Raw genomic sequence first — 20,058 nt, 5'->3', positions numbered from 1 at the left:
GACGACCAAAACAGCCGCCACCAGGTCACTGACTGGAGAGTTTTAAAGTCGGCACATGAACGCAGCTCAGACCGGCCGGTGCCTCAGCGCGGTGATCAGCAGGACGCTATAGCCTACCCAGTACCGGCCAGCTCAGTACAGAGGGGGGGGGCGATAACATGACGCACAGTATACTGTTATGAGACACATTATGCATCCCAACTGTCTTTTTTTTAGAGGATTTTTTTTTTTTTACCAAGAATGTGCCCAAAAAAATCATGATCCAGGGGCCAAAATTCGAAACAAATATATATTTTTTTAATCATAATTCTCATTATTCTCCTGATGTCGGTTTAATGTAAACAGATTGCGGTGATATGCGTCATGTGACAGCGGGGCAGAGCTGCAGCTGCTGTGCTGTGATGGACCTGATCAGACTGGTGGTGGTCCACAGTCAATCAGTCCCAGATCCTCCACCGTCAGCAGATCCCCCGAAAGCCCCCGCAAATAATACATCGACAAGCAGTTAAGTGGCAAGTTGCACCTTTTCGTCGGCTTATTATTTGCGGATTATTTTTTTATAGCCTATATAACGTCACTGCAACATGCGGCTCTCATTGCTTGTCGGTGTTGTGTCTATAAATTGTGAAATAACTTTTCCTCGATAGAAATATGTAGGCAGGCAGCTGAGGTGAGCAGCTGGAGCGGACCGCGGTCACGGTGCGGCCGCTCTGCTGCTCACCTCAGTGTGTGCGACAACTCATTCATGGTTGTCTCTGATTACACTGGTAACATCCTTCCTATTCACCTCCAATGTAGACGCGACGTGCGCGCTCGTTACCCAAAGCGGCGCGTATCCGCGTGCATTCGGTGCGACGGCGCCGCCGTTTTCCCCCCGTGCATCATGTCCGTTGCTGTGTCAGGCAGGTGTCTCCCACGGAGCTCTGCCCCGTTTCAGAGGTGAAGGAGAGACGTCGCCTCCGCGATGTAGAATGTGTTCAATTAAAGTGAAACTAACACATTATATAGGCCTATATGTCCATTACACACTGAATGGGATGTTAAATCCTATGTCTTTATTTCTTCTGTTTATTTTAATAGTAATAATTATGACTAACATTCAGTGAAGACCTAAAAATCAGTATCTCCAAAATTGAAATATTGCAATGGTTTTTATTTTTTTAAAGCATTTTTTAATCTAGAAATGTTGGCCTTCTGAAAACTATGTCCATCTATATGCACTCAATACTTGGTTGGGGTTGAACTACTGGAAATGGACTTTTCTGTGATATTGTTAATGGTGAGCCCCCCCCCCCCCCCCCCCAGACAATTCCTCTCTTTTTTGGTCCTGACCTGTTTGCATCCCTGATTATGGGATTTCTTGGTTTCCCTCATCAAACTCATCAAATACACAATCCAACAACTCCACAACGCTCTGGTGGACAAGTTGTGACCTGCACATTCACCACGCTATGAGATAATAACACAACGTTACCACACAGAGTAATATAAACAGCTTACACCGACAGTTAAAGGTACCGAACCTACTGCTACAGTATGACTATAGGGATCATGGCAATGGGCCAATTTGCCAAAATGTTGAACTATCCCTTTAACACACGTACTCTCTCTCCTGCAGGAGTTGGAGTTCAACCTGTTGGAGGAGCAGCTGCAGAAAACTTTGTCTGATCTGGAGAGAAGAGAGAAGCAGCTGGCGGAGGCGGAGCTGCAGGTCCCACACTGCACCCAGACCCTGAACGCATCATCACACAGATACACAGCATCATCAGTAGTTGTGTTTTAGGGCTGTCAATCCTCCCCTCAAATCATATTCAAATTTCTAATGCTTCTTATGTTAAATATTCAAAATTTATTCTATTATAAATGTTTTTTTATTATTTTTATTAATTATATCATTATATACACCGATACCAGATTATTATTAGGCCTACGTCCCGCGTCCACTAGAGGGCACTCCAACCAAATCTGTTATGTAACATTTGGAACAAGTTTTACCAAATCAATACAAAACTTCATGAAGGGAAATGGAAATGTTATGAGGCCAGATACACATATATAGATATGGCCAGAACTGTATAATAAATATATATATAGATAAGATATAAAGTGCTTAATTTGTGCCAGATCCTAGTGCAGGAAGTGTTTAATCACACCATTGGCCCTAAAAATCAATACATTGATTAAAAAAGGTGATGATGTTCAATCTGAGAACAAATATTTGTGTATTTCTGGTGTTTATTTCAAAATTTTGTCCAATGAGGGTGTGTGGTCTAATTTTTGTCAGTTTAGGGTCGTTGATGTAAAGAAGTTTGGGAACCACTGCACTATGTAACAAGTTAATACAAAATGCAGCAAAGGTTATAACATATTGCGTTCAAGAATTGTATTACAAAATGTGGCAGATTATTACATCATGAGGTAAAAACGTATTACATTATTACATAATGTGGCGCTGCACACCTGTAAATAGCAGTCGTTCTTTTTGGAAATTTTAGAAATATCGCTTTTATTTAGTGGAAACCTGTGATGGAAACCCAGCTAGTGTTGTGTGTTGTGACTGTGTGTATATGTGTGTATTCTAACTGTGTATGTGTGTGTGTAGACGGAGCGGCTGCAGAGGGAGCTGCGGGCCGACCAGGCCCTGATGCAGAGGGAGGTGGAGGACAGCAGCAGGCGGCTGCAGCTGGACTGTGACCGACGGCTGGAGCTGGAGAGAGACAAGGTCCGACTGATGGAGGACGAGAGAGGACGGCTGCTGCAGCAGGTGGACACACACACACACACACACACACACACACAGGGTTCCCGCGGGGTCTTAAAAAGTCTTAAAAGCATTGAATTTATGAATTTGGAAATAATACCTTAAAAAGACTTGAAAAAGTCTTGAATTTTGATTTCTGGGTCTTAAAAGCTGTGCTGTATTTAACTTCTCCATATTGCATTTTTATTTTTGATCAATGTTCTTCTTGTTGACTTATGGATAGTGGAATAAATCTTGTGCTGTGGAGCTTATATGGTATTATCATACAGTGAGATTTTGATATCATGATGCCTTATGACACTGCAGTAAATATCATGGGCTTGTTATTGAGGTGTTGTAATATTGTTACGTCCCTAGCAGAGCACAAAGAGCAGAAACATAGTGGGATGATACAGTTAATTTACAGTAAACGCTCTGAAATTAGAGGATTTCACTTTTCTTTGCCGGTAGGGCAGTGAAATAGGTTTTACATTTTTATATAAATGGTAGGGGTGTAACGGTATATGTATTCGTCCCGTGCCGTCACGGTACGGGGGTCACGGTTCGGTGCACACAGTCACACGACGAATACGTCTGAATGAATATTAAAAAAATAAATAAATAAAAGTCGAGTCCTCACTCGAATCCAGGTGGCGGTAATGAGCCTCGAAGCTGCCTGCAGCCGTCATAGCAGACGAAGAAGAGAAGTGATGAGAGAGTGAAGTTAGAGGAGGAGAGCTGCTGCTTCATTCATGTCACTGTGGCTTCTCAATGAAACAAGCGGCGGCGGCGGCGGCGGCGGCTCGCGACCATAATACATCCATGCTCGCGACTGGTCCACCGGACAAAGTCCGTCGGCGATGTTTCACGGATGCGCGGTGCGTCGCTAGAAACGCATCAAACACGTAGCGCATGTTCACCCCGATATGTCAATCACTGGTGCAAGTAAAAAGACAAGTTGTGTGCAACAACTTATCCCGCAGCTTTTAAGCCTCTTGACATGAACACAGACAGGTGAGGAGAAAAGGAGACCGCACACTATATATAATCAGACACATTTTGTCTGATGAAGGGCTGACGCCCGAAACGTGTGAGTGACATTAAACTGTCACGGGAGCTTTTAACTAGTGTGCGGTCTCCTTTTTTCCTTACCTGTGTCTTTCTTGGTGGTCCAGCACCTAGTCTTCAGTTTTTTGGGGGATGTGCGTGTAGCTGCCTAATATGTTTTATGAACACAGGCAGGACCAGAAACATCACCAAAGTAACTGCTAGTCTAATTTAACTGTGTAAACCAACATTGATGTCAGTTTATTGTTTTGTTTTTTTAATAATAATAATTTAATAATTCGAATAATAGTTGCCAGTTGTCAAGTGCACGTTTTTTTTCCTCTAGAATTAATGAATGGCATTATAACACTCCTAATGCACTTGTTTTATTTTGTATTCTTTTTTCTTTTAACTTTTAAAATACAAGACAGATTTTAGTTTTACATTCAATTAGTGTCTGTTGTACCGAAACCGTACCGAACCGTGACCCCTGAACCAAGGTACGTACCGAACCGTGACTTTTGTGTACCGTTACACCCCTAATAAATGGTCTTAAAAAGACCTGAATTTAACCTGAAGGAGCCTGTAGGAACCCTGCACACACACACACACACACACACACACACACACACACCTGTCTCTGTCTGTGTGTGTAACATGTGTGTGTTTTACTGACGTGTGCGTGTGCAGATCTCGGACGGCGAGTCTCGGTACAAACATCTGGAGAGAGAGTTCCAGGTGTTCAGAGAGCAGCAGCACAGCAGACCTGAGGTCAGATTACAGTCAGACGTCAACCTGCTCACTCTGGAGAAGGTATATATTATTATTATTAATATTAATACTATTAATATGTCTGATGGTGTTTATATTCACCTTGATGACTTGTTTAAAGGGATATTCCAGCCTAAGTTTATATATTACTCACATGTTTGAATTAATGCCTTCATTCATTCATTCATTCATTCATTCATTCCATATCATATCGATATTTATGAAGTGTATATATGGTATATATTTATATAGGTGTATTATGTAGTTAGGATATCTGTGTAGTCAGGGTACGAAATTAAGAAAATATTTTGGGGGCAATTTTGGCCCCCACAGTCCAAAAAGTGGGGGCATTTTCAAAATATTTGGGGGCCATTTCATATATATATATATATATATATATATATATATACACACAAAAACATAAACTAAGCTATATAAACACCTATCATAGTCTATATAAACATTATAAATAATGGGTTATATAAAGTTATGGTTGGTCAATATTAGATATTAGATATTACCAGTAATATGAGAATATCACTGGTAGGTAGGGCTGGGCGATGTGGGGGGGCTGTTGTGAACTCAACAGTCGTTCTGGGGTGAGCAGCCAGGGCCGTTGTATAGGGGAGAAAGGTGATGATAATTCTAGGGGCCCATGCAGCGCCCAGTAGGGCCCACAAAAATCCCCAGTAGTCTAATCTTTGTATAACTGAATTATTCTGCATAAGACCCTGACTAATACTCATAGTAGGGGTGTGCATTGGCACTGCCCTCACGATTCAATTCGATTACGATTCAGCAGGTAACGATTCGATTCGATTCTCCGATGCATTGCGATGCATTGCAATGCATCAAAATTCTACTGCACTCAACACAGCAAATTTTTCATCAGTCATGAGATATTGAACAAGAGATTTTATTGGCTTCTATGTGTGTATTATCACTCTCCTGTATCTTTGACATAAATGTCATGAAATAAAATTGAATGGTATGTATTGGATATGGCATTTAAATCACTTCTAGGGCTGCCCCCAAAAATTAGCCTTGGTCGATTGGTCGCAGGAAAAAACAAACAAACCTTTGGAGCCGTGTCTCAAAATCAATATGAAAGACTATGGGGCTTTTATTTTGAAGGGCCAGATACAGGAAGTCGTGACACTTGTTGTTGTTTTTTTACACGGCACGGCAGGTCTCTCTCTCTCTGCATCAGAGACCCCCTGACAGCCTGAGCTCAGTCACTCACCCTCCTCTACTGTGTTTATTGGTGATAAACGGGCATACTGCCTGTAGTGACGGTAAAACCAGACCGGCTCGTTGAATCTCGGACCCGACACAGCCGGACTCATGAGCGTTAATTAATTCTCAACCCGACCACGGGTGAAAAAAAAAAAAGGAAAAAGAAAGCCAACGGCAACACTGCTACTGCTGGTGCTGCCGCTTAGCAGCTACAGGCTGCGCATGTCGTTGCTCCGGAAATGCCCCCGGAGGTAATTTGGGGGCAATTTTGGCCCCAGGATCATGATTTTTGGGGGCATTCTTGGTCAAATTTGGGGCCAAATGGCCCGTGGCCCCCGCTTATTTCCGACGCTGTGTGTAGTTACAAACTGAAGAGTAGTTAAAAAGGGGTGGGAAATAAAAAAAAGTATTGTACTTCTTCCCACTCCTTTTTCGAACAATGTGCTGTGTTTTGTTATGTCTTAGCTCTTTATTTTATTGTATATTTTTTTCTTTCTCTTTTTCTTTCTTTTGTATGTACAATAGTTACATACATTTTTTTTTTTTATACATGTTCGAATATACAATTCATTCATTCATTCATTAAACGAGCCACTCACAATATCACAATATAGGGTTGTGCCGATTGGCGATCCAATCGTCTATCGGCGATTGGAAGGACGATCGGCGATGTTTTGTTTTCTTGACGATTTTACACACTCACATACTCGCTACTTTTTTTTATTGATCCAATGCGCAATCTGTTTGTTTTGTTTTAATGAAGCCGCTCCTCTCGCTGCTTCCAACAGATACTCTGTCATATGACAGTGTTTCACCAATCAAATGCAGCCACTGGCGACGTCCAATCAGACGGAGCCAGGTAGTCATATGACCGCACACAAAATCTCTGCAGTAAACAGGATGGCCACTCCGCCTCAAATTTGAGGAAACACGTTTAGCTGGTGTTGTGGCTGTGACGCTGCCGACGCCAGCCCTGTAACTGTATGTCACAGCCCGACGAGGTGTTCACTGACATGCCACAAATAAATTACGTCCGCCATGAATAGATTTTTCGGGTTTCGGCAGCGTTGCGTTTATTGATCATAGTGCTTTTTCTCCATTATTAGCGAGAGAGAGAGAGAGAGAGAGAGAGAGAGAGAGAGAGAGAGAGAGAGAGAGAGAGAGAGAAGCCCGCATGCATGACAGCAGGGCACGGTAAAAGCAAAACTCATACGCCGCCCGCTCGTCCCCCCCCCCCCCCCCCCCCCCCCCGTCGAACGAACGAACGAACGAACGAACACGTACGGAACGGCCGCCCCCCCCCCCCCCCCCCGGACCCCGGCGATAGATAGGTCTATCGGCGATCTCCAGGGAGGGCGATTGGGACGATCTGAGAATGTCAAAATCGCCCAACACTATCACAATACCAGAATTTCAGTAGTCGATACCTATACCAGTGAATTTCTACTATTCTTGATACTTATGTGAGACCACGATAAAACAAACAAATTCATTACTTTATTAAAAAAATGTTTCACATCAAACTTTAGAGGTTAAAGAGCAGCAGAAACATGAAGTTAAGAACAGTTCAGAAGGTAAATATGTCTCAACACAAACAGAAAGTCGTGTAACAGAACTGTTGTTCTCAATAATAAACTTTTGGGGCTGTTTTAAAGGGATAGTTCAACATTTTGGCAAATTGGCCCATTGTCATAATCCCTATAGTCATAGCAGTAGGTTCGTTACCTTTATTTGTCGGTGCAAGCTATTTTTAGAACGGCGGAGCAGAGCCGTGAGCTGCTCAGAGCTACGCTACGGAGGCTCATCATGGGATTTCTTGGTTTCCCTCATCAAACTCATCAAATACACAATCCAACAACTCCACAACGCTCTGGTGGACAAGTTGTGACCTGCACATTCACCACGCTATGAGATAATAACACAACGTTACCACACAGAGTTGTTTTAGTGGTAAATACAGAGACTGTTGATGAAAAACTGTCCCTGAAGGCAACGTGCATCAGCGGTTTTACATGAATTTACCTCATCAAAGAAAAATAAGCTGTCCTCACTGAAGAAATCCTGTTGTTGCCGTGGTAACTGATTGTGTTGTGTACTTGTGTTGTGTTCAGGTGGAGTTGGAGAGGAAGCTGGAGTCGACCACCAAGTCCAAGCTGCACTACAAGCAGCAGTGGGGTCGAGCCTTGAAGGAGCTGGCCCGCTTCAAACAGGTACCGACCGCTCGCCACTCGCCGTGACATCACATCGACCAATCAGACAGCAGGCTCGGGGGGAAAGGGGGCGGGGCTTAATGTCTGAATTCACACCTGGAGAGAAGGGACTTTGTTTGGTTTTGTTTGGTTTTTTTCTGCCAGAACCAAAAGATTTTAAACTAGAAACAAAAAAAAAAAGAATGAAAAAAATAGAAAATCCTTCTGTTAATTATTATTCACATTTTAAAATATTAATTAATGATCAAAAATTAGCTGATTGATTATCTGTCACGTGACGATTGATCATTTATCAGTAGCTCAAACTAAGAAACAGAAGTCTCAGATGTCTGAGCGTCCTTGAACGCACCATCAGAGTGTAGTGTTTAGTGTTTTCCCTGCACCTGTGTCAGCAGAGGTCGGCGGTTCGATTCCCTGATCTTTTTTTTTTTTAATCAAAATTCAAAAAATTTGAAAAAAGTGAATAATACAGGGCACAAGGGAGTGTAATAGATAGACAATAGACAATACTACCAAACAAGACGACAATTTAAAAAAAAAAGAATAAAATAAAAATAAAAACAAAAAAGGGGGACAGAACCAGCAGATGCGCACAGAACAAAAGATAACTATTGTGAAAGAATAAAAATAAATAAATAAAAGAATAAGATAGATGAATAGATGAATGACAAAATAAGTAAGGATGATAATAAGAATAAATAATAAGGTAACTTTAACGTAATATACTATAAGTGCAAGAGAAAATAAAAAGATAAAAGAATAGGATAAATGAATAAATGTCTAAAATTAAATAAAGAATAATAACATGATGATAGCAATAAAAATACAATAAAAAAGATTCTGGTGCGGCAAAAAAAAATGTCAAACAAAACTACTAGTAATCATTAATACACTTTGAGTCATATAACCCCAAAAAATAACTAAATACATAAATAATAATAATTAATAAAAATGACTAAAGAAAGTAAAAGAAAAAAAGGAGGAAAAATAATGTAAATCCCTGATGATAGAAAACAGTTTGCCCTGTACAAACATCTAACGTTTTGTTGTCATGGCGACACATCGTCACGGTCACAGCAGATAACGGCGCCCGACACTTAGCAGCTGTTTAATAAAGACGTAGCAGAGCGAGAACAGGAAGCCGCTGGTCAGCTGGTTATCACTCAGCAGCGGCGGCGGTGGGAGCGCCGACTCAGACACGAGCACACGAACGCAACACGAGTGACAGAGGAGGAGGAGGAGGAGGCAGGAAGTGAAGATGTATCAGCTGCACCTGGGAAAACACATTGTAACATGTCGAAACACGATTAAAGGGATACACCAACATTTTTTTTTTCGTGTCTTGCCTCACTCCCGAGTCCATGACCAGCAGATAGACACCATCCTTTCGACTGTGCGTGCAGTAACAAGGGAGATACGGGCGGAGTTAGCGCAACGCTAATTAGCTTAGCTCAAACGCTGGAAGTGTATGGGTAGTGTTAGCCTGCCTCCTACCCGAGCTGAAATCAGCAGTCAGAAGCTGATTTCATTTTAGCTCTAAACTCTGTAAATATATCACTTTATCCACATTTCAAACATGTTTAGGTGAGAAAGTAGCCGTTTAGATCAGCAGTGAGTCGTTAATTTGTCTAAATACCAGCTGTTTACAGTTTTGTTTGGACGAATTCGGTGCTACTCAAGCTAGCCGTTGTGACCAACGCACTTCCGGTTACTTTCACAAAATAAAACACCTGTTGCCCTTTACATACATGATGATAGAATTTGTGCTTTTACTTTGAAATAGGAAGCTAACCTACCCTCGATGTAGCTAGCTTGAACCAAAATAAACCGTCTTTGCTTGAACCCTCCGTTTTGACTGATCTGGTCCCGTTAGCGGCATTTGACCGCTCAAGATGCCTTACCGGAGAGTTTTGTCAGCTCTGAGACGAAGATCGGCCCGCCGGTTTCCGTTTAGAGTTGCTGAAGAGTTTCTCTGATGACTTAAGGTGGAGGCAGGCTAACACTACCCATACACTTCCAGTGTTTGAGCTAAGCTAATTAGCGCTGCGCTAACTCTGCCCGTATCTCCCTCGTTACTGCACGCACAGTCGAGAGGATGGTGTCTATCTGCTGGTCATGGACTCGGGAGTGAGGCAAGACACGAAAAAAAAAAATGTTGGCGTATCCCTTTAAAGTGTTTTTGTGGACGCTAGAAAATCCCACACCCTGTCTGACCTCAAACGCAACGTCTCAGAGTTTACGCTGTCAAAATAAAAGCCCTGAACAGGAAGTAAAGTCTGTTTTTTAATCAATTAATTAATTAATAACCTGATGAGTTGATCATGTGATGATCAGTTAGTTATTGATCCGGACCGACGGCGGTGACATCACTGATCGGACTGTGATGTCACGTGTGTGTGTGTGTGTGTGTGTGTGTGTGTGTGTGATGGAGATGGAGGAGGAGAGAGAGGTGTGTTTTTACACCAGAGCTAAATATTTATGTGAAGTGAAGTAGACAATGAAATGTGTGAGAGCTGTCACACACACACACTACACACACACACACACACACACACACACACTACACACACACACACACACACACACACACACACACACACACACTCCCTCTCTCTCTCTAAGTGGGTCTTCACTCAGTCTAAGTCTAATGTAAACACACACACAGACTTTATCTGACAAACTAATAACTGTTACTGACGTGAAGCAGCTGGAAAACTGGACTCACATTTTTCCTCCTCCTTTTTTCTCCCTCTCTCTCTTTTTCTTCACCTCCTCTTCCTCTTTCATTTTTTTTCAGCTTTCACTCTCCTCCTCCATTCCCTCTTTCCTTCCTTCCTGGTTTTTCTTTCTCAGACGTCTTTTTGTTTCTCTCTCATCACCTCTTTTCTCTCCTTCTCTCTCTCTCTCCCTCCCTCCTTATCCCTCCCTCTTCCTCCCCTCTCCCTCTTTTCTTTCCCTCTCTCTCACTCCCTCCTTATCCCTCTCTCCCTCCCTCTTTTCTCTCTTCCTCCCTCTTACCCCCTCTCCCTCCTTTTCTCTCCTTCTCTCTCCCACTCCCTCCTTTCTCATTCTCTTCCTCCCCCTCTTCCTCCTTCCTCCTTCTTTTCTCTCCCTCTCTCCCTCCTTCTCTCTCTCTCCCTCGCTCCTTTCTCCCTCCCTATCCCTCTTTTCTCTCCTTCTCTCTTCCTCCCTTCCTCCTTATCTCTTTTTTCTCACCCTCTCCCTCCTTATCCCTCTCTCCTTCTCTCCCTCCCTATCTCCTTCTCTTCCTGCCTCTTTCCCCTCTCCCTCCCTCCCCCTCTCCCCTTACTTATCCCTCTATCCTCCTCTTTCTCCTTCTCTTCCTCCCTCTCTCCCCCTCTTCCTCCTCTCTCCCCCCTTCTCTTTCTCCTTCTCTTCTACCCTCTCTCCCTCCCTCCCTCTTTTCTCTCCTTCTCTCCCTCCTTTCTTTCACCTTCTCTTCCTCTCTCTCTCCCCCTCTCCCTCCTTATCCCTCTTTTCTCTCCTCCTCTCTTCCTCCCTCTCTCCCTCCTTATCCCTCTCTCCTTCCTCCCCCTCCTCTCCTCCCCCTCCTCCCCCCCCCCCTCTAAGTGCCACATCACCATAAAGAAAACAGCCTGTGATTTATTTCTCTCTCTCTCTCTCCTCCATTAATCTCGTCCTGTTGAGTAATAATCCGTCTGAGGCTTCGACTCTTCTCGTGTCTCACTCTCACTTTTTTTTTTTTTTTTTTATAAAATATCACTCCTGTGTTTACTCCTCCGTCCGTCTCGTCTCGTCTCGCCGCTCCCTCAGTTTTTTTTTTTTTTTTTTTTTTTTTAAGCCGGAGCTTGTTTGGTTTTTCTCGGCCTATTCATCCTCGCCGCCCGTCGCTCGCCGTGGCAACTGTTTAGCTCAAGTCGGATCATAAAAATTCTTGTCGGAGGAATAATGTGCTTTTCTCCTCAGGAGGTTTGAGGGCGGAGCCTCGATCAGCGTCCGGCTGCTGCAAATATTAAGACAAGGAGCTTTAGACGCCTTTTTTATTTTTATTCGTACAAAGAGGGAAAAAAAAAAAAAAAAAAAAAACATCAGACGAAGAGATTAAAGTTTCCAGTCTGGAGCTCCGAGGTCAGAGGAAGAATTCAGTGTGTTTTTATTTCTGTAAAATCAATGGGAACATGAACCAGTGAGAGAAACGATCGATTTACTGGAACAGGAACTTCCTGTGTCTCGGCCAATCAGAGCTCAGCAGGAAGTAAAAAAAACAAAACAAAACAAAACAAAAAACGTTACGAGAACAAACCTGCTAATTGTCTCTTCATGGGGATGAAATGTGTCATAGTGATGATCGGTATTGATTGAACTCCAGTCAACAAAGTTTTAAAGGGATAGTTCACCCAAAATTGAAATTTCACTCATTATCTACTCCCCCTCATGTCGACTAAGGGCTGGGAGAAGTTTCAGAGTCCTCCGTGGCTTCTCTGAGTTACAGCGGGGCTCCGTGCAGCAGTATTTGTCCATATAATGGTTGTGAATGGATACCACTTTTCTTCATCCAAAAAGACACACCAAAAAACATCCAAATACCTCCATGCTGCTCGTCTGTAATGTCCATCTTGTATTGAGGCCCCGACATGAGAAATTGTTCCGCCGGTGACACAGGAAGAGCAGTGAACTGAGACACTGGGAGCTTCCGCTACAAACAAGCTGAAAAAATAGACTTATTTAACTTTTTTCGGAACAATTTCTCATGTTGGGGCTTCAATACAAGACGAACATTACAGACGAGCACTATGGAGGTATTTGGATGTTTTTTGGTGTGTCTTTTTGGACGAAGAAAAGAAAGTGAGCTCCGTTCGCAACCGTCATATGGACATGCAGTGCTACGCGGATCCCCCCTGTAACTCAGAGAAGCCACGGAGGACTCTGAAACTTCTCCCAGCCCTTAGTCCACATGAGGGGGAGTAGATAATGAGTGAAATTTGAATTTTGAGTGAACTATCCCTTTAAGCTTCAAGTCATCGATCACCTTTGTTTAATGGTCGATACTCTGGAAGCCCCGCCCCCTCCCTCCTTCGTTAAAACACAACAATATGGCGGCCGTGGATCAGCTGATCAGTGTTGTTGAGAAGATTCACACACTTCCTTTTTGGACTTTTTTTCAAAATAAAAGCAGAAACAATCTGGATGGAGGAGACAATTCTCAGTTCTGGTCATGTGACTGTGATGTCACGTGACTCAGTCGTCTGTTTGTATTAAAGCGTCGAGCAGCAGCAGCAGATGTGACGCGTCGTCTGAGTTTCAGTTTTACTGGTCCCAGTGGAGACTCGGCCCAGTTCCCACTGCTCATTCCTGGAATATCATGAAGGAGGAGGGAGGAGAGGGGGGAGGGGAGGAGGGGAGGGCGAGACGGGGGGAGGTCAGAGAGTTTGAGACATTTTCGAGGAATATTTTCAGAAAACATGAAGTTTTCTCCAGAGGTTTCAGGAGGTTTGAGTCGATTTAAAACGACGAGTCCAAACGTTTGTTCTCCGGACTGAAGGAACTTCACTCTGACGTTTGATCCTCTGATCTCAGACCAGTCGACTGAATGACTGTGAACGGCTGAACGTCTCAATAACTCGACGACATTGAAAATGAGGGCAACCTCAATGTCTCTCGAGAATAAATAAAGGTTATAATAATAACTGAACATCTAAATAACTGAACGTCTAAATGTCTCAGCGTCTGAATATCTAAACATCTGAATGTCTGAGCGACTGAATGTCCCAGCAACTGTCGGCTCAGGTGGAGGTGGCGTCTGTGAACAGTCACCGCGGTAACGCAGTGAGGAGGAGGAATGGAGCGTTACACTGATGCTGCATTCACCTGCAGTCGGGCAGACGGCCGTCGGTAACAAACCAGATGTCATTTTAGTCACAGAAGTCGAGAGAAAGCCGGTAAAACAATACCACATCGCCATGACAACATATTGTCACGTGTATTGTTTTGCCGTTACATGCAGCGGCTGTCGTCCGTCTGCCGTCTGCCCAATTTCACGTGAATGCAGCATGAAAAATACGACTGAGTTGCTTGCGATCTACAATAGGGATGGGCATTTCGAATAATTTTCGAACATATGGGGCATATGTGCATCTTTATGCCGGGGAATAAATGCGGCTGCCGCGGAGGAGAAAACTTTTTTTTCTTTTTTTTACCTAAATCATTAGCGGTGCTTATTTATTAGTCCACACTACATGTTGGTGCCTTCGGTCCTCTCTGCCTCGCATCGTCTCAGGAAATAACTGGGAAGGTTTCAGAATGTTTGTAAACTGAAAGCATATTTTAACAGACTTGATGACACCTGTCGTCTCCCTCCCGACGACGTACGCCGAGGGATCCACAGATTATTGTAAAAGGTTTGAAAGTCCGAGGCTCGATCCAAAAATGCTTTTACACAGCAGAAAATCACGTTGCTTGATCCGAAACTGTTTAACACTACAAAAAGCCAAACCATGACATGATGATGTAGTTTGATCCGACACTAGACTGTTGCTCTAACGTGTCGTTTTTTTAATCCTAGGTTAACCGGATAATAAATTCATAACCGGGTAGCAGGTTGCCTACTCAGGTACATCCCTAATCTACAACTGCAACGCTAGATGGGAGTAATTCCTACACAATGTACCTTTAACTACACCTCCATGAGTCTGTGAACCACAGCGTCTCCAGGCAGCAGCAGAGTTGTAGTAACTCCCCCCCCCCCCTCCTCCCTCCTCCTCCAGGCCTCAGTATCACCTCGTCCTCTAATTGTTTCAGGCCTCGGCCTCAGATTGTTTTGGCTCCGAGCTCCAGAGAAAATGTTGTGGCCTGTTTGTTTTTCTAGTAATTAGCCTGAAAACGGCTGAAATACAGACGGCTAATGGTCCACAGAGAGCACGCCTGTGTCAACACGGGTGTGTGTGTGTGTGTGAGAGTGTGTGAGTGTGTGTGTGTGTGTGTGAGAGAGAGAGAGTGAGTGAATGATGTGTTCATGAGAGAGATTGTGTGTGTTTTCATGTGTGTTTTTCTGTTCGGAGGTGGTGGAGATCAGCCGTGTGAAAATGGAAGCTTTCCGTGTGTGTGTGTGTGTGTGTGTGTGTGTGTGTGTGTGTGTGTGTGTGTGTGTGTGTGTGTGTGTAGGTGTGTGTGTGTGAACATGTTGGTTTTCCCATCCAGAGGACTCGTTCTGCTCTGTGTCAGCAGCGCGACAGGTTTCAGCTCCGTCACCTCGCTGACGTCACCTCCACCTGTCGACTCCACATCACACAGGAAGCTTACGTAAAACTTTATTTAAACAGAACAACAGAACATGTTCTATATCAATAAAGTTAAAGTTAAACTTCCCGGTAAAACTTTATAAAAACTTACAACAGTTATAAATGTTTTGGTATTTTTAAATAACTGGTTTGTTATTGATATATAATACTGATTTAGTATTATTATTAAGTATGAAAGTTCAATAATTAAACACATTATAGATGAGATTATTGATCCAGAGTTAAACATTTATAACTGTTTAATTAAGTAACTAATGTTTAATAATTTGTAGTTATTATAAAGTCAACAAATGTACCACTGAAGTTGTTTTAAACATTTAAGAAACTGGTTGTTTCTTTTCTTTATTAATGATTAATTAAGTAACTAATGTTTAATAATTAGTAGTTATTATAAAGTCAACACTGAAATCATTTTAAACATTTAACAACCAGGTTTTTCTTTCTTTATTAATGATTAATTGACATGAAAACACCGAGAGTTATTAGTGTTTTACATAAAACTCAACAGTGAGTCAAACTTTAATTATTATTATGAATTATTCTGACATAATTAATTTAAGAAACAGGTTTTTCTTTCTTTATTAATGATCAATTGACAAACACAAACTGTACAGAACAGAAACAGTTTCACATAAAACTCAACAGTGAGTCAAACTTTAATTATTATTATGAATTATTCTGACATAATTCATCTGTGAATTAATAATAATGAGAAGTTAACAGATATGAATAGTGTTTTAATCATTAATAAACCATGAATTTCAGTTAATAATCATTAATCCGTGTCACTTTATCTAAATCCAGATGTTTTCATTTCTCCAACTCAGTAACTGAAACTAGTTTGAACATCTGCTCGTCTGTCGTCGATATAAGCCGGACGACTGTGAACTGATCGGTTTGATTGATCCTCGATCGGAGGAAACCTTCAACCTGAACCTGAACTCCACTCGTTCACACCACATCAGTTCAGTGTTTGTGTGTTTTCTCTGCTCGCGCCGTTTCCTTGATTTATTAGCGTCCGTCCAGCTGTGAGACAACCAGGCGGTATTATGGGTAATTTCTGGGGCCGTTTGGAGAGAAAATACGAGTGTCAGACATTTTTATGAAGTTTTTTTTCTTTCTTTTTTTTCTGTGTGTGTTCTCAGGCTGCAGCAGCAGCTCTGGACGCTTTTTATGAAAATGTGAAACCAGACAAATTTATCACCAAACTCAACAAAAAAAAAACTAAACAAAACAAAACAGCTGGTCGGCGTCTGAACGTTTGTTTTCCGACTCCTCCGATCTGATTGGACGAGCAGTTTGAAATACAGTAGTTGTGACTGAGATGAAAGATGAAATGTTTACAATCCAACTCGTTTTTTTTTTGTGTAGCATTACATACCCTCCGACAGATGATTTTCTCAAAACTTGTCTTTATTTTCACAAACAGCTCCATGAAAACCAACGTGAGAACTGAAGAAACACAAAAAGCACAATTACATTTATGTTTCCACTCTGCCCTGTACAATACACCGTAGCTTTACCGCAGGTGAGCGAGAATTAGCTTAGCTTTAGCATAGCAACGTAACGTCAATATGACCGTAACACACACACACACACACACACACACACACACACACACACTAACCTTATATACCTCCTCCGGGGTAGGTAGCTAATACCGTCTTTGGTGGTTTATTCTTGAGTTACCGTTGCTTTATCTCCTTATTTCCCTTAGTTCACCTTAAAACCTTTTACTTTTACCGTCAGCTCATTCATACTGTTCCTTGTTTATATATATATTATGACACAATACAGCCAGGAACCTTCAATAATAATACAATATACATATAAAACCAGATGAATGACATTTTAATATAATGCACTCAAATCATGAAATATATTTATGTAATGAAATCATGTCACAATGCATTTAAAGTAACTTAACTATTAGTTTTTTTTAAAGATTTTAACTTATTTAACCATTTTAGCAATACAAGGCTGCCCTCTTGTGGACAAAATGAGTAACAGCAACACATAAAACCAAAAAGTGGTTTGCTACAGTTTGTTTGTTTGTGTGTGTGTTTGTGCAGCGCGAGCAGGAAAACGCCATGACGCGCCTGAAGAAGCAGCAGGCGGAGCTGGAGGCCATGAGGCTGCGTTACCTAGCAACGGAGGAGAAGGAGGCGGTGCGACAGGACCGGCAGGAGCTGGAGGAGATCAGGAACGAGCTCAACAGGCGAGGAAACGACTTCACTTCAGATATTTATCACAGAGATGAATGAAAACAGGAAATAAAAAAAATTATTTCAAAATAAGGCTAAATAATAAAGGCTTTCAATTCAATTAAACTCACTTGAGTTAAACTCACTGAGTTAACAAGGTTATGACTCTGAAAGTTTTAATATTAATCATGTTTTTTAATATTTTATCACGAAGATGAAGTGAGAACAGGAAATTAAAAAGTTTAAGTAAAATAAGTCATTATTTTTAATTTGCAGTAACAATAAAGGTTTTCAATTCAATTCGGTTAAACTCACCTGTGATAAACTCACTTAAAGCAGAAGTGAGTGATATATTTGTGTTAATATAAGTCTTAAATAGTTATATCTTCCGACAGCAATCACTTACATAGAGTGTTTGGACTGAAACACGGGTCTGTCAGTCACTCTGCTCTGCTCTGAGCCGAAGAGAAAACATTTATCGTATCCTACAGTTTTTATCCAATGAGGAGAGAGAACGGCATGCAGGGCTGTGTGTGCAGCCAAGGAACGCCGTGAATGTGGTGACGTAGGGACGAGGACTGTTATGGTGCGTTCATGGAAACTCGTAACTCGTGTTTTTCCGACCGTGAAGTGGTACCAGTTCGATCTGGTACCACTTCACGGGTCTGAAGTTACGAGTGGCCGTTATAGTGACTTTCACCAGTAAAACAGGTCGGAAAAACAGGAGTGGGTTGCCTGGAACGCTACAAAGTCGTAAGTTGTGACTTGAAGCTGTAATTTGCGATTTCAAAAGCCTGCCTGGAACGCAGCATTAGCGAAAACGACCGGATCACTCACTTCTGCTTTAAGGTTATGACTAAAACGTTTAATATTAGTTATATTTTTTAATATTTTATCACGAAGATGAAGTGAAAACAGGAAATAAAAAAGTTTATTTCAAAATAAAACATGTAAAATAAGTTGTTGTATTTTAATTTGCAGCAACAATAAAGCCTTTCAATTCAATTCAGTTAAACTCACTGAGTTAACAAGGTTATGACTAAAACGTTTAATATTAATTATATTTTTTGTATTTTGTCACAAAGATGAAGTGAAAACAGGAAATAAATAAAGATTTATTTCAAAATAAAATAAGTCGTATTTTAATTTGCAGTAACAATAAAGGTTTTCAATTCAATTCGGTTAAACTCACCTGTGATAAACTCACCTGTATTAACAAGGTTGACTGTGAAACTTTTAATATTAATTATATTTTTAATATTTTAACACAAAGATGCAGTGAAAACAGGAAATAAAAAAGTTTATTTCAAAATAAAACAAGTAAAATTTCACATAGACAAACGTCAGTGTGAAACCTATAAAAAAAAAATGTATTTACCAATGATAAATTGTCCAATATTTGTTTTATTTTTAAAGAAACATAAACGTGATTGTTTTTAATAAGAAGGAGCTCCTTTTATATTATTGATTATTTCCAATAGTGATCAGCTGTTTTGAAAAGTTGTGCTCGGATATGAAACTTTTACAGGGTTTCCGCGGGTCATTCATTAAAAAGTATTAAAAGTCATTAAATAAATTTAGCTAAAATTTAGGCCTTAAATGGCATTAAAAACCCTTAAATTCGATTCCCAGAGGCATAAAAAAAAAAAAACTTTTGTTGAAAAAATCATTTTACCAATTTATTCTTAGTATATAAACATTAATTTTGTGTTTTTGTGTGATAACGTGCGGAACCAAGTAATTGGGTGTGTGTATGTTTATATAGGTAAGTATACGCACACACATGTATAGTACTTGCAGTTGGTCATGGGCATTAAAAATGTTTTAAATGGCAATAAAAAGCATTAAATTAGATTTGCTGGTACCTGCAGAAACCCTGTTTTAATAAAATGTATCAAACGCTCAGTTTAACGGTGTCAGTGAACGCCACACGGCCTCTTCTGGTCTGTTTTTATTTCATTTTTCTACCAAACTTCATCTTCTCCATGTTGTTTCTTCTGTCTCAGGTTAAAGCAGCAGGACGACCGGTTAGGCTCCGCCCCCTCGCTGTCTGGCCCCGCCCACGCCGCCGTTGCCGCGGGCGCTAACGAGAGCAGCGACGAGCACCTGAGCCGCCTGCTGGAGGAGAGAGACTCGCTGCTGCGGACCGGCGTCTACACGCACGACGACCGCATCATCGCCGAGCTCAGCAGACAGATACAGGAAGTCCTGTCGGCCAATCAGAGGCCGGCGCTCAGCTGAGGGCCAATCAGAGGCCAGCGCTCAGCTGACGGCCAATCAGAGACTGTTACTCTGAGTTTTTAATTCACGTTGATTCAGGAATGTTTTTTTTTTTTTTTTATCTTAAATAAATGTGAAACTTAAACTAACAAAAACAAACATTTTCTCTCAAATCAAACAATGTTTAATAATTGATCAGTTATCTCTGATTGATCAGGATGAATGGAAACTGATTTCACTTCCCTTCTTTCCCTCCATCCTTCCTTCTTTCCCTCCATCCTTGACCCAATCTGTTCCTTTTCTTTCTTTCTTTCTTTCTTTCTTTCTTTCTTTCTTTCTTTCTTTCTTTC

General features: G+C 41.5%; 1 protein-coding gene across 1 annotated transcript in view; it reads left to right on the top strand.

The window, feature by feature from the left end:
- cep120 (centrosomal protein 120) overlaps positions 1-19,752 on the top strand; it is a 36,200-nt gene extending 16,448 nt beyond the window's left edge. The window contains exons 15-20 of the mRNA XM_083979086.1: positions 1,619-1,711; positions 2,603-2,764; positions 4,478-4,600; positions 7,906-8,004; positions 17,357-17,502; positions 19,495-19,752. Of these exons, the coding sequence (XP_083835212.1) occupies positions 1,619-1,711; positions 2,603-2,764; positions 4,478-4,600; positions 7,906-8,004; positions 17,357-17,502; positions 19,495-19,729 (858 nt within the window). The 3' untranslated portion in view covers positions 19,730-19,752. The remainder of the gene's footprint in view (positions 1-1,618; positions 1,712-2,602; positions 2,765-4,477; positions 4,601-7,905; positions 8,005-17,356; positions 17,503-19,494) is intronic.
- The last annotated feature ends 306 nt before the right edge of the window (positions 19,753-20,058 follow it).

Source organism: Trachurus trachurus, assembly GCF_905171665.1.
Source record: "Trachurus trachurus genome assembly, chromosome: 9".
Lineage (NCBI taxonomy): Eukaryota > Metazoa > Chordata > Actinopteri > Carangiformes > Carangidae > Trachurus > Trachurus trachurus.
Note: the sequence above shows the minus strand (reverse complement) of the source record. Positions and strands in the feature narration are given on the sequence as shown.